The sequence below is a fragment of the Myxocyprinus asiaticus genome, chromosome 27 (assembly GCF_019703515.2).
Source record: "Myxocyprinus asiaticus isolate MX2 ecotype Aquarium Trade chromosome 27, UBuf_Myxa_2, whole genome shotgun sequence".
In the NCBI taxonomy this organism is placed as follows: domain Eukaryota; kingdom Metazoa; phylum Chordata; class Actinopteri; order Cypriniformes; family Catostomidae; genus Myxocyprinus; species Myxocyprinus asiaticus.
In genome coordinates this window covers 36,471,857-36,485,756 of record NC_059370.1, presented here as the reverse complement: position 1 = coordinate 36,485,756, position 13,900 = coordinate 36,471,857, and the positions used below count along the sequence as shown (strand labels likewise).

The 13,900-nt window shown below is 38.2% G+C and overlaps 1 protein-coding gene across 2 annotated transcripts in view; it reads right to left on the bottom strand.

The window, feature by feature from the left end:
- Window positions 1-31: 31 nt before the first annotated feature.
- LOC127417794 (spondin-2-like) overlaps window positions 32-13,900 on the bottom strand; it is a 28,012-nt gene continuing 14,143 nt past the window's right edge. For both annotated transcript variants that reach the window (XM_051658032.1, XM_051658033.1), the window contains exons 3-6: window positions 13,260-13,480; window positions 3,620-3,811; window positions 2,524-2,698; window positions 32-897 (exon numbers count right to left, since the gene is read on the bottom strand). In XM_051658032.1, the coding sequence (XP_051513992.1) occupies window positions 710-897; window positions 2,524-2,698; window positions 3,620-3,811; window positions 13,260-13,480 (776 nt within the window). In that variant the 3' untranslated portion in view covers window positions 32-709. The remainder of the gene's footprint in view (window positions 898-2,523; window positions 2,699-3,619; window positions 3,812-13,259; window positions 13,481-13,900) is intronic.

Here is a 13,900-nt window from a genome sequence, read left to right as displayed (position 1 = left end):
TTTAAACAATGCTGCAAGAAGGAACAGATCATCTGAGAGAGAATTTCATATTTTATTATTAGAAGAAACATAAAATACAACATATATACATGGTCTAAACAGTATGTGGTTAATGAGAAATGACGTGCACTCCTTCACATGATAATACTGTAAACTGCATTGATTTTGGACATTATTTTTTAGCTTTTTTAATGCATGATCTGTCCTCATAGAAATAAGGCTTGTATGAGACTTGTATGGTGTTTTTTTTCCAAGCGTATATTATCATTATTATCAGTTACTTGACTTTGACAGACTACTAATGGACTACTAATGATTTGTGAAGAATACCATCTGTCAGATCACTCAAAAACTCAACTAGGCTACTGTAAATGGTTGCTATTGCTGTGAGATAGAGGATTACTTTTAAAACAGTGTTTTTGGCAACTGAAAGTTGTCTCTTCCACAGATCTACATTGGCGAAGTACAGTGCGATTATGTAAAGATACACAGATTACTGTAAATACAGCACCCATAATCAAAGTCCCTATTAACAAAATACGAGGCATTCTTTTCCAGTGAAGAGAGAGGCCGATGCAGCTCACTGATGTCCACTTGGGCTGCTCGCCCGGATTCTGCAGCTGTGGCTCAGCATTGGCATGAGGCTAAATTCGGCTCTCCTTGGACACGTGGACGCGTCGAAGTGTCTATGCCAGTGTTGTGACCAGCATCACTGATATGTGAGGCAGTTGTGTGGCGTGCACTCTTCCTGTTCCTCCAACTCGGGGCACGGCGTGCCGCTGTTGGCAGGTTTCAGAAGGATATAACGGGTGCGATGACGCAGTCTGCCGCGAGAGCACGGCCCCTGACACAGGCCCCAAGATGACCACATTGACACCTCACAGTCCAATGGCGTTTCTGCAAGACATACAGGAATAATGAGGACTGCTAGCCAAAAAACATTGTCTGGAAACTATCTTAAAAAGATAGTGTTTATTTATGTGCATGTTTATGCATGGTTAATAAAACAAAAACTCAGGATTTAAGACCGACAGGGTCAGATTTCCCAGATAATGGAAGAAATATGCATTTTACAGTAGGCGTATGAAACTATTGTGAGACAACACCAAATTTCCACTTGATTATAGTAATATGTCATGGAAATTTTAACGCTTAATCCCTTAAAAATTTTAAATCAAAAGCCAACATATTCGTTTTTGGAACAAACACATATGCTTAAATTTTTGATGGAAGCCAATAGAAGTGTTTACCATGTGGTATGCATTAGGATTCTCATCAAGTTTGAATTGTTGTTTTTATTTCAAACTGATAAAAAAAACAACTCGGTGCAACACTTTAAATCGTGCCACATGACTGTGGTAAACCAAAACAGCTGAAAAAAGAAGAGAATACATTGCCACAATAGTTTTTTAGTTTTTACAGCCAAACAAACAACTTTTCCGTTCCAAATTAATTTTGTGCAACAGTAAAAAAAAAAAATAAAAGTAACTCAGCTGCATGTAGGAGATGGCAGCCTGGTCTCATTCAATCACGTTACTATACCTACATTTTTGCATGGTTCATTGTATGTATCACAGCAGTGTTCTGGTGAAATGAACACTCGAGGCACTCTAACAATGTCTCATTTACTTTGACACAAATCATGAGTAAAAGCAGGGCGGTTTTAGCTATACGCGGTATAAGCGGGTGCTTAGGGCCCCAGAGCCATATATATATATGTATATGTATATGTATATATATATATATATATATATATATATATATATATATATATATATATATATATATATATATATATATACACACACTAAAAGCTGTGAGTAAGACTCAGGCATCTGTGATGGCTCAATTAGACTGGTATGGGGGGCCCCTTTGTGGCTCGAGAGGGAAAGGAGAATGGGGGAGTTGGGTGGGGGTTTGCTGGGATGATTGCGGGGGGCCTCCAAGTAGGATTTCGCTTAGGGCCCCCATATGCTCAGAAATGGCCCTTAGTAAATGGGCAGATTATCAGTTTATAAACACTTACTTGTCGCCCTGTTCCTCACACAATTTTATCTTATGACTTCAAAATACTTTTACTGTAGCCCATGACTTGTAAGGAGATACATTTTAACGTTTGCACTACATAACCAAATACATTAACAAGCTTGTTCAAGTGTGATCAAATTGCATGGTACCTCAACTGATAGAGCGTGGCACTTGCAATACAAATGATCGAGGTATGAGTCATGCATTTGCTTTTATGACACTATCAGTTAGGTTTAGGTATAAGGTTCAGGGTAGGGGGTAGGTTTTGATTATTTAAAACTCGATAGAGCATTAACCTTAAAAGGAACACATTTAACTTGCTTTTAGTGCCACACAGTGGATATTTCACCCCGAAACTGATGCTATATTTAGCAAAAATGTCGCCCTTACATTTTTAAAATTGGTTTCATGACATCAGGCTGGAAAACAAACAGGCACAATCAAGAGGCACAATACTCTGCCCTTGTATTCCCTCAAATGTGTATAAAAACGTACCTGAGAATCTCTGAGATTTGGTTACATCGGGCAGAATATGATTAGACACCCGATTCTGTTGACGGACAGGTGAGCGAGCCTGTCGCTTAAGCCAAATGGTGGCCAGAGGCGGGAGTTCCGTTAGCCGAGGGTAATAGAAGGAATTTGCAGGGTGGTTTGGCTTCTGAGATGTGATCTATATCAAAATAAAACAACAGAGAAATGGTAAAACAGGCACTGATGTGAGTAATAGATCTGCTATGTAGTGATTTGTAATTGCATTAGAAATTTGGCATTTCTAAATCAGATTTGCTTTAAACAAAGACCTAACATTTTGCATAGACACACACACACACACACACACATATATACATAAATATATATATATATATATATATATATATATATAACACAGTACTGTGCAAATTTTTAGGCACTTAAGATGTTTCACAAAAACATTTATCTTAAGATGGTTATTTATATCTTCAGCTTTAGTGTGTCAATAGGAAAAACACATTTTAGACTCCCAAACATTACTTTTACAAATAGAAAAGATTAGAATAGAAGAACAGGGCGCTCTGCAAGCCCCCACTGAACATCGAGTCAGTCTGAGATTACAAGAAGAGAAAAAAGTAATTGAGACAGTCTAAATAGATTGAAGAACTGTGGCAAATTCTCCAAGAAGCTTGGAACATCATATCTGCCAACAACCAAGATAAACTGTGTCCAGGTGTAACTAGGAGAACTGGGGCTGTTTTAAAGGCAAAGGTGGTCACACCAAATATTGATTTAGCTTTTTTATGTTTACCGGACTTTGTATGACATTAAGTGATAAATGAAAACTATTTATGGCATTATCATCTTCACTATGCAACATTTTTCACAAGTGGCTAAAACTTTTGCACAGTACTGTATATTATCACAAAAACAGCGTGTGTGTGTGTATATATATATATTATTATTTTTTTTTTTTTTTTGAAAAATCTGAAAATATCATAGATATATTTATGGATGAGCCTCTAGATCAACAGGTTTTTAAGATCAAGGTAAACAAATTCAGTCAAGTGTGTCCAATCCAGTTTTCAGATGTAGCTGAATCATGGGAAACATATCTCACCACGGTGATATTCTCTGGTGGTGTCGTCGGAAAGTTTGGTGAGGAGAAAGTGAATCCGCTATCCGTGCCGGCGTCAAATGGGTGCAGGTCAAAGGTCACTTCCTGTTTCCACTGGCTGCCCTCACACAGGTTCAGACTGTCTACCCCCACAAACCAATCAGGACTGGGGATTACTTTCACTATCAGAGACAGCTGTGTGAGAGTGGACAACATGATCAGTCACTCAAATGTTCAAAAGTTATACACAGCCATTTAGATGCTGATTCACCTTTCGCAGCATATACCCTTTTCTTCATCATGCTCTGCTAACATAATTGGCTTCATAAGTCACATATATAATGTTTCTTTGTAGCCATTTCCAATACTTTCCGCTCCTTCCTGTGTATGTTAGGTTACACCATCTGTTTTTCTTTTTTTTGCTTTAAATGATGATGAATGTTTCCTTTTTGGCTATGACCTCATGCAGGAAGAGCCCTTTGGTCAGAGCAGAATGAGGGAATAGCCACACATATTAACAGACACAGAGAAATGAGGCATAGAATGACATTGTCTATTTTAAGGACAAGGCTGAAATCCAGCCAAAGTGGCCTGACCAAGATCATTTGTCAGACATACAGTACAACCAAAGCGATTCTTCCTGGTTGAGTTCATTTAAGGGGCATCATTAAAAAAAACGGCATGGAAAAGAAAAAAACTTTTTTTTCATGAAGAAAATGTGAGTTGTGCGGAGTACCCCTTGATCTTCAGCCAGGGCAAGGGTGGTGGGGGCTCAAGGCAGATCTCAGCACTTTGGTACCTTGTAACCAAACATTTCCAAACAACCCCAGACTCTTCTCCAGGCTGGATTTACTCTTTTCTCCCTCACGTCTCTCCTACGGATCTTCTCGTTCTGTGGCTTTTCCAGGAATACCTCCTGCTATATCAATTTCTCTGGCACTGGAGGCGAGCGGTGCCTCTTCTCTTTGTTGTCTGTTCAAGCTCTGTGCTAATAGAGCTGATGCCCTCTTAAGGGCATAAAGTCACACGAACACATAACTGACACCCACCTAACCCAAACCAATCCTCTCATTTGCCAAAACCATGTGTCAGGAAAATTAATACAAAATGCATCTTTCCTCTGTCTGTCTGTATATGTTGTTGGAACGTGTTGTGGTTTTTTTCATGGCTCTCGGTTTGCAGAAAGCCACAGCGCTCCTGCTCCTTATTAAATGCAAGAGACCTCATGAATAATTTTGAGGGTTATTTAGCTGTTTTTGATTTACTTATTTTCTTGTTGATTTGAGGGTGTTGGTCATCGTGTGTATGGGCAGGAATCTGAAACCTTTGAAGAGTTTTTAACCCTTGTGCGTCAAATCTAAAAACATTACTCAGAGGTCCTTAGGACAAAAATGTCCATGTCAATATCAATATTATTTTCCACTTTCAATTAGTTTTTTTTTTTTTTTTTAACCAACATCAGTCCTGATCATAACTACCAAATATTAATTCATTTTCAGGATTTTAACCATTTAAATGCCAGTTTGTTTATATAATGCCACTGTTGTTTTTTACACACACACAAATTTCTCAATACACACATACAAAACACACTCTGACATCCATACCAACACACGTACACAATTTTATCTGCATCATTTATTCAATTGGCCTGCAGTGCTTTATAATACAACAAACAGAAAATGGGGGAAAAAGCATGTATTTGCTCCATATGCTAAACATGAGAAAAATTGCCCCATCTCGTGGAAAACATAAAAAAAAAAAAAAAAATTACATTTTGAAGCCAGGGCTCCGGAATGAAAGCATATCATCATAGAATTCATGATTTTAAGCTTTAATGGCACTGGGATCAAATATTGCAATTTTAATGGGTTTCAATGGGGACATTTTTGTCCTAAAGATCCTGAGTGTAAATATTTTGTGTACACAGTGTATTATAGATGTATTATAGGAACTGAGGTTGAAATATCAAAATTCCCCAAAAAATACACACCTTTGGCAAAATGATCGAAAAAACAAAAAGACACAAATGTCCCGAAGGTTGCACAAGGGTTAAACAATCAGACATGTTTCAATCAAGGCCAAAAAGCAAAAACCTACAACTCACAGTGTGTCACATCACACTTGACACTTCACATAATAACTCACAGTATGTGGCATTGTTATGTGGTTGCTAGGTAGTTGCTTATTGGCCCGAGTGAAAAGAACCATCCAATGTGGCTGAGGTCCCTCCAGTGTAAGTCTATTAGATTTTTGGCACAATATATCGTCCACTAGGCAAAATATTTTTTCTTCAACAAGCTGCATGATTTCATGTCAGTAGCACAAATGATGCAGGACGATTTATGCCATGAAGTTAAATACTTAGGGTTAGGGGCAGTGATGGGCAGTAGCTTCACTACAAATAGCTATTTAATTAACTACATTTCTGAGTAGCGAGACGGTAGCTTTGCTAGTTTTTAAGTTAAGTAGCTTTTCAGTAGCAAAGCTATATTTTTGAAAAGGTAAGGGCGTAGCGTTGACAAAAGCTACACCGCTACATCATGCCTTGTACCTGGTGTTTACTAATGCCAGTTCTGAATCAGAACTAAAGATGTCCGATCACAAATGAATTGCTCATTTGAATCAGTTCTTTACAATGAATTGGTCACATGTGATAGGAAAGCAGTCTGAATCGGTTCGCGATTCAATCTGAATGACTCTGCACTGCTGAATCATTTGGCATGCGCTCTTACTTGTCAACAAGCTCATGGAATATTTTATAACACGGCAAATAAAGATAACGCTGATTGCACTGGATCTACAATCAATCAATGGAAACCAAACCTGCAAATACATCCTATCGTTTGCCAGTGATGAAGAAAGTCTTTATTAAGTTCAATGCGTGTACAGTTTGTGAACAACTTCTGCAAAATTTTCCAACCAAAAGAGTATCAAAACACTTATTAGTCTACATGGAAACACTTAAAAAATATAAAAGAAAGTATCATGATATTATTATGTTTTTTGGACGTACCATTACCTGGAAGCACCATGTTAATACAATGGTACATGAATGTGGTAATCATATATCAAATTACCATGGTAGTAACATGGTATTCTTTGAAGCACCATGCAACTACAGAATGGTGCATAAATAGTTGTATATCAAAGTGCCATGGTATTACCATCTGATACCATCAGAAATCACATTGTTATTGCCCAGATATGCTCACACACACACACACACACAAAAGAAATTTGGCCTCTATCAAAAGCTTCCAGTACATACAGAAATACAACAGCTAGACACAGAACTACAGGATAAGATTAATAGTTTACTGTATGTACGCAGAGTTTTTATACAGAAATGTGCAAATGAAATTACATTTAAATGGGTATGGGTTTGTAAAGGTAGTAGTATAAATATACAAAAAAAAAAAAAAAAGTTAAAATAGTGATTTTACATTTTGAATACGTGTTTCTAAACGTAGTAGTATAAATATGAAAAAGTAAATGTAAAAATAGTGATTTTACATGTTGAACACGAGTTTGCATAGGCAGCATGTCTAAATATGAATTTAAAAGTATGTTTTATGTGCACATACGTATTGCACGTACTGTAGACTTGTATACTGTATTGCACTAAACTGTAATATACTGTACCATGGCTTTGATAAACATCATGTGAATAAGTCTTTTAAGTGCTTTGTCTCTGACAGCATCTAGTCTCTAGTTTCATACGATATGCCATTTTTTACATTTGATATATAGTGTACAATATAGCTATTTTTTCTTAGAAATTCTATACTTACTGTGCATTTTTACATCAATGGGTTTATCCAAAAGCTGAAATATTTTGAGGTGCATTTCAAACTGTTCTGAGACCCGTGCAGACAGACAGCACACTGGAGGTTAAGTCATTCACTAAACAGGGAGCAAGGGAGCATCCTATAGCTTTCCTATGCAGCCAAGTGCATTCACTCCAAACATCTGGTCAAAAGTTAGTTTCAGGCTGCAGATGATGTTTGGACCACTCAACATGCTTGGCATACAATGATAATCAGTACATAGATTCAGAATTTATTATGTATCATTTTATTTTAACATGGTTGGCATTGACTGGATGATGCTGGCCATTACTTTGAATCAGAATTCTTTATGCTAATTTCTGATTGGTAAAATGCTTCACTACTGGCTATCACTTGTTTGTTTGACAGTGCAAAGATAGAATGTTGAGATTTTGTTGCCAAAGTAGAAAATACATTGTAACATAAGTCAAATAATTTTGATTTGTATAGTTTTTTTATTTGTGCTTTTCCCAATAAACGTTGTTCCAAAGCAGCTTTACAGAAAATCATCTGTAATGTCTCAAAAACATGTATAACCAACACTCCTGGAAACATAAACAATTTGATAAAAAAATCTGACTTTCCATAGCTTGGTATTATTTAAAATGAATTTTAAATTGTTTAAAACAGTCCCGCTGTCCACATATGTGGACATCAATTTTTAGGAAAACAATTTTCTCTAAAATTTCTTTTATTTATTATTATTATTATTATTATTTTGCATGTTTATTAGGTGTTACTAGTTACAAATCAAAAAGGGACATATAAAATGCACAGAGCAGTCACGCTCGGGTCTCAGGAGGCTAGTGTACACCGATCAGCCACATCATTAAAACCACCTGCCTAATATTGTGTAGGTCTGCCTAGTGCCACCAAAACAGCGCCAACCCGCATCTCAGAATAGCATTCTGAGATACTATTCTTCTCACCACAATTGTACAGAGTGGTTATCTGAGTTACCATAGACTTTGTCAGTTTGAACCAGTCTGGCCATTCTCTGTTGACCTCTCTCATCAACAAGGTATTTCTGTCCACAAAACTGCCACTCACTGTATGTTTTTTGTTTTTGGCACCATTCGGAGTAAATTCTAGAGACTGTTGTGTGTGAAAATCCCAGGAGATCAGCAGTTACAGAAATACTCAAACAGCCTCAACAGTCACAACATTCTGATCGGTGTATATTACATCCATCAATTATAAGCTTCTTCACACCCCTATAGCATATCCTAAACCAACATGATCACAGTGGAACTCAACATTTGCAACCAAGTAACCTTGACCGCATTTAGCTGAATTACTGACAACTTGTGCCATCTCCCATCAGACATCTTTGCATCACTTCAAATGTTTTTCCTGTGGAGCTATTATAGCATGTTGCTTAAAGGGATAGTTCACCCAAAAGTTTTAATTCTCTCATCATTTACTCACCCTCATGCCACCCCAGATGTGTATGACTTTCTTCAGCAGAACACAAATTAAGATTTTTAGAAGAATATTTCAGCTCTGTAAGTCCATACAAGTGAATGACTGCCAACATTTTTACACTCCAAAAATCACAAATGCAGCATAAAAGAAATCCACATAACTCCAGTGGTTCAACCCATATCTTCTGAAGTGATATGATCGGCGTGGGTGAGAAACACATCAATATTTAAAGGTGGAGTGTGTAATTTTAATCCAATACACTGTCAAATTCCACGAATATCTCTTCACGGTGTGCTAGCTGTCCATTCTGTGTGTGCGCTGAAAAAAAAATCCGGTGTTTACACAGCCCTGGCTCTGTAAATGGGAAAATAAACAAAGTGGTTCAGACCGATCCACAAAACACTGTTGCGATCACACAGCACTGGCAATGGGCGTGCATGAATTTGGTCGGCGGAGCTTCTGAAAGAGCACTGAAGGGAGGGGTGTGTTTGTTTGTCTGTTGAGTTCAAAGTCTTTCTCAGGAATCGCTTACTCCACCTTTAACATGAAAACCAGTTGAACTGTAACACCGGCAATGTTATCAGACAAGCCGATTCCTCTGCAACGCTTTCTGTCCGGTGTATTTATGTGATAGTGGTCTTGTTTATTACAATGTTAAACGTTTATCATCTTTTGAATGGCCTATTTATTCATAGGGAATCAGAGAGTGCGAAAGGGCGTGATGAGTCTGAGGGGTGTTGGCAAAGGTTGTTTGAAAACATTGTTTTGTAATTCCGTTTGGTGCCACTAGTAGCGCAGAAATTACACACTCCACCTTTAAGTCAATTTTTGCTTGAAATTCTTCTTCCTGCTCAGTAGGGGGCAATATGCATGAAAAAAAAAAGAATGTGAAAGTTAAAGTGGAGATTGATGCAGCAGGGAGGAGAATTTATAGTAAAAAGGACTTAAATGTATCTGTTTTTACCCACACCTATCAAATCGCTTCTGGAGACATTGATTTAACCACTGGAGTCTTATGGATTATTTTTATGCTGACTGATTTTTGGAGCTTCAAAATTTTGGCACCCATGTACTTGCATTGTATGGACCAAAAGAGTTGAAATTCTTCTAAAAATCTTCATTTGTGTTCCGCAGAAGAAAGTCAGGGTGAGTACGGCCTTGTTCAGACTGCCACTAAAAATCAGATTTTTTTGCATATCAAGATTGTATCCAGATGAGTTTTTGATAGTCTGGACAGCAAAAAACCACAAGAAATCTGATCTTTCCGAATCTGATTCAAACCACATTGGGAGATGGTTTCAAATGCGATTGAAATCTGGATTTTTTCAGATGCGTCTCAGTCCGGACGCTCTGGCTGCTCAAATCGAATTTCAAATGGTCTTTTGCATCGCTCTTAAACGTGACACACAACGATGACGTCAAAAATTGGTGACTGCAGCACGGAACATCACAACATTTACCAGGAGTTCTGCCCCGCGACTAGACATGGCGCTAATTTGGAGAGCGAGATGATGCACCTCCATTTTTCCCACATCTGTTTTGAAAGCATCATCACGTGGGTAAGCCTACGTCGTTACCAAAGCAACCCATGCAGATAGTTTGGTTATGTCTGAATGCGCAAATCTGATTTGATCACTTCCAATTAATAGTGTGGATAGCCTGCCTGAAAGTCTAAATGATGAGAGAATTTTCATTTTTGAGTGAACTATTCTTTTAAGCAGCCTCAGAGACAAGGGTTCTGGTCCTGAGCAAACCAGGGAGTAGACCTTTTTGATAAGTGCGATTCTGAGATAGCATTTTCCCTCTCAGATACAATTTTTACTCCACTTACAGTTAGGTTGGGGTTTGGGACAAATGGTTAATAAAATATGCATTCCTGTCAACTGTTTTAGATCATTTACAACTAAAAACAACTCACTTTTGGCACCACTCTGTGAACATTTCACCAAGAGCTCACATGTGCCCATTCGTTCAGCAACACTTCCAGCTTTGACCACTGGGGGCAGTGGTATGAATTTTTATAAGCACAGACCAATTTCAACAGCAGAACTTCTGACATACTGTCACCGAATTCACAGTGCCTAAACAGACACTCACTCATAGCTCACACATACACGTTCGCAGTCTAATCCAAAGGCCACATTGATGCTCTCACTTGTACCTCACTGCCCTGCAACTCTAAAAACAGCAACGGCAGTGCAGCCATCCTGCCTTGTTGTGGTTTTATGCCAGCATGAGTGAATGACAGGCGTGTATGAGGGTAATTACTGTTGTCTCCTTTGTATTCTCAGCTTTGGCTATAAAGATATGTAGGTCACCAACAGCACCAGTGCTGCCTGTAGACTCTATTACCAACTGACTCACGGGTAACAGTGAAATAATTATTCCAGAGCCAGAGAAGGAAGGGTTCAGCCTTCCCATATCTGCAGAGATCTGGTGGGTTCAGGAAACAGCACAGGAGCCGGAAGGGAGGGAATGAGGGTTGTGGTCTGGAGGTCCTGGAACTCTGGGTGTGGTTTTGGAGACCTGCTCTGGTTCTGTCCGTCTTTGTACAATACAAATATATATATATATATATATATATATATATAATTTTTAAAGATGTTTTCTTGGAAATAGACTCATTCAGGTTGTTCTCTGAGCAGCTAGTGCCCAAATCAGTGTTAGGCAAGCCACTTTAAAACTGTAGTTTGGCAGGTTACAAGCTGCTTATAATTTAAAGTGGTCCAACTACAATCAAGTTATTCTTTTGAAAAAGTAGTTAGCTCCTCCACTGCATGCTACTAATAAAAAGTAGATTGAAGGGGGAAATAGCTTTGCAAATATATAACTATCAGATGATATAATTATTTATTTAACAATATTTAGTATTAGCCTACTTATACTATATATACTGTATAAATATCAGGTAGGGTGACATTAAACTCAAACAGATAATTGATACTAAATACAACTAATAAAACATGAACTTATCTAATCAAAATAAAAATTATAGCAATGAGCCACAGTAGTTAACTAAATATTTTGCTAAACAAAACTAATCACAACCTGTAATTATCTGTTTCCATTTCAATTCTAATGTAAAGTCAACATTGCTAACAGTAGCAGATTTATAATAACTGGAGAAAGCTATCTATTAGTGTTCCAATTAATCTAAATGGCAGTTGCTTGGCTGGTGCATGACCCTCCAGAAGTACACAACCTGCTTTCGGCCATCTTTGTTTATTGGCACTCAGTTTTGAGCATACATTTTTTAGCCAATCACCTGAGCCGTAAATGCCATGTGACTAATCACTCATCCAATCTGGTACCAATCCATTTTGCACAAAGGGCCTGCGTCCGAATATCCATACTTCCTTACAATATAGTATGCGAAAAACAGTATGCCAGTGGAGTAGTATGTCCGAATCCATAGTATTCATAATAAGTAAGCAAAAAATGCCCGGATGGCCTACTACTTCCAGCGGGAATACGAAGTGTGGATCGGTTGAACACTTTCCTATCCCACAATGCATCGGGAGCTGAGGAGACGTCACGTTCAAATGCTGGATTTAAAACAAATGGTGGAGAACCACAGGACGGCAGGCTTTTTTCAACAGTAAGTGCTGTATACACAAGGAACATTGCTCACTGTGCTTAAATGGCGCTTGTTTAACCAAACTTGACTGGATTATTTTCACGGTTGTTGTTGTCACGTCATATATTCTGGTCATGGGACCATGTGTACATTCCCGGATGTTAGTATGTCCGAACTCTTTTCATACTGCCTCTCGCATACCTAAATAGCGTACTGTTTTACCGGCCGAGAAGTGCATTTCTCATCAAATACAGTATGTGGTTTCGGACGCAGAGAGGGTGTTGTCCCATAGTTCCCTGTTCCTCTGATGACTTGTCACTCAACTATGAATAAGGATTTAGATTTCCTTTCATGTGAAAGGTAATATTTTCTTATATAGAAGATTTTTGTTGGTTAGTTCTATCCAGTTGCCTTTAATTACAGTCAAGTGTTGTAATTCGTTTCGACTTACAACATCTTTAACAGCTTTTGTCTTGATTACATTTACGTGAAGCATTGAAGAAAGTCCAGTGACCTGAAACGGCTGCATTTGGTTTTGATTTTTTCCTCTATGTATTTTAAGATGTTTTATATTTTCTTTCAGAAATAATCTGAGCAAACATGGTTAAAATTTAACTTATTGCCATACCTGCCAATAGCGACTTAATTGAGAAACTTTAGACATCCTAGATAAACCTCTGATGATACATTTTCCACTGAGGTAAACTGTTAGAAAATTGGCCAAAGCAAAAAATTACTTGCATTTGGCACTTGGTGAGTGTTAATTTTGTTTCCTTTGAGCACACGTTTGTAGCGACTATGCCCATCTTACCAGTGGACTCCTGGGCATCAAAAGCAGTTCTGTGGAGCTGTGGCCGATGCCAGTGGGGATCCCAGCTGTGCGGTACATGGACCCCACTGCCCTCTTCTTTCTCGCCTCCTTTGCTCCCTTCACCAGCTCCGCTGTCAGACCCAGCTCCGCAAAGCTCTGCATTCCAGTGCTCGCCGGCGCACCCTCCTGCCATAGTCGATACTGCTCATTATGGGTCACAGCTGCACAGAAGAAATTGAGCAAACGTTTCCCTGTAAATTGTATCAAGTAATCAAAAAAAGTAGTCAATGCATAAAAGGTAAACTGAGAGGAAACATTTAAGTAGGCAGGTTTCGTAGTGGCCTGTTGAACATTACTACAACTCCATTTACCGTTTATTGCTCATCTAAATCCACAAAATCCACCTCTGTCAACTTGAGCTGTTCAGATAAAACCATGCAGAAGTGCGGATGCCCAGAGAATAAACCTTTAGTACCTAAAAACAACATTTGCCTCAAAGAAAATCCAGACTCTGAGCTATAAAAAAGATTTGTGCACAGCTAAAGTTCAGGGGTGACCGTTGTGCAATAGCCTATAAAAAATAAAGGGAAAAACAAACAATAAAAATTGTGGTGCAAGGCTGTTTTCGGTTGCTTAGCACG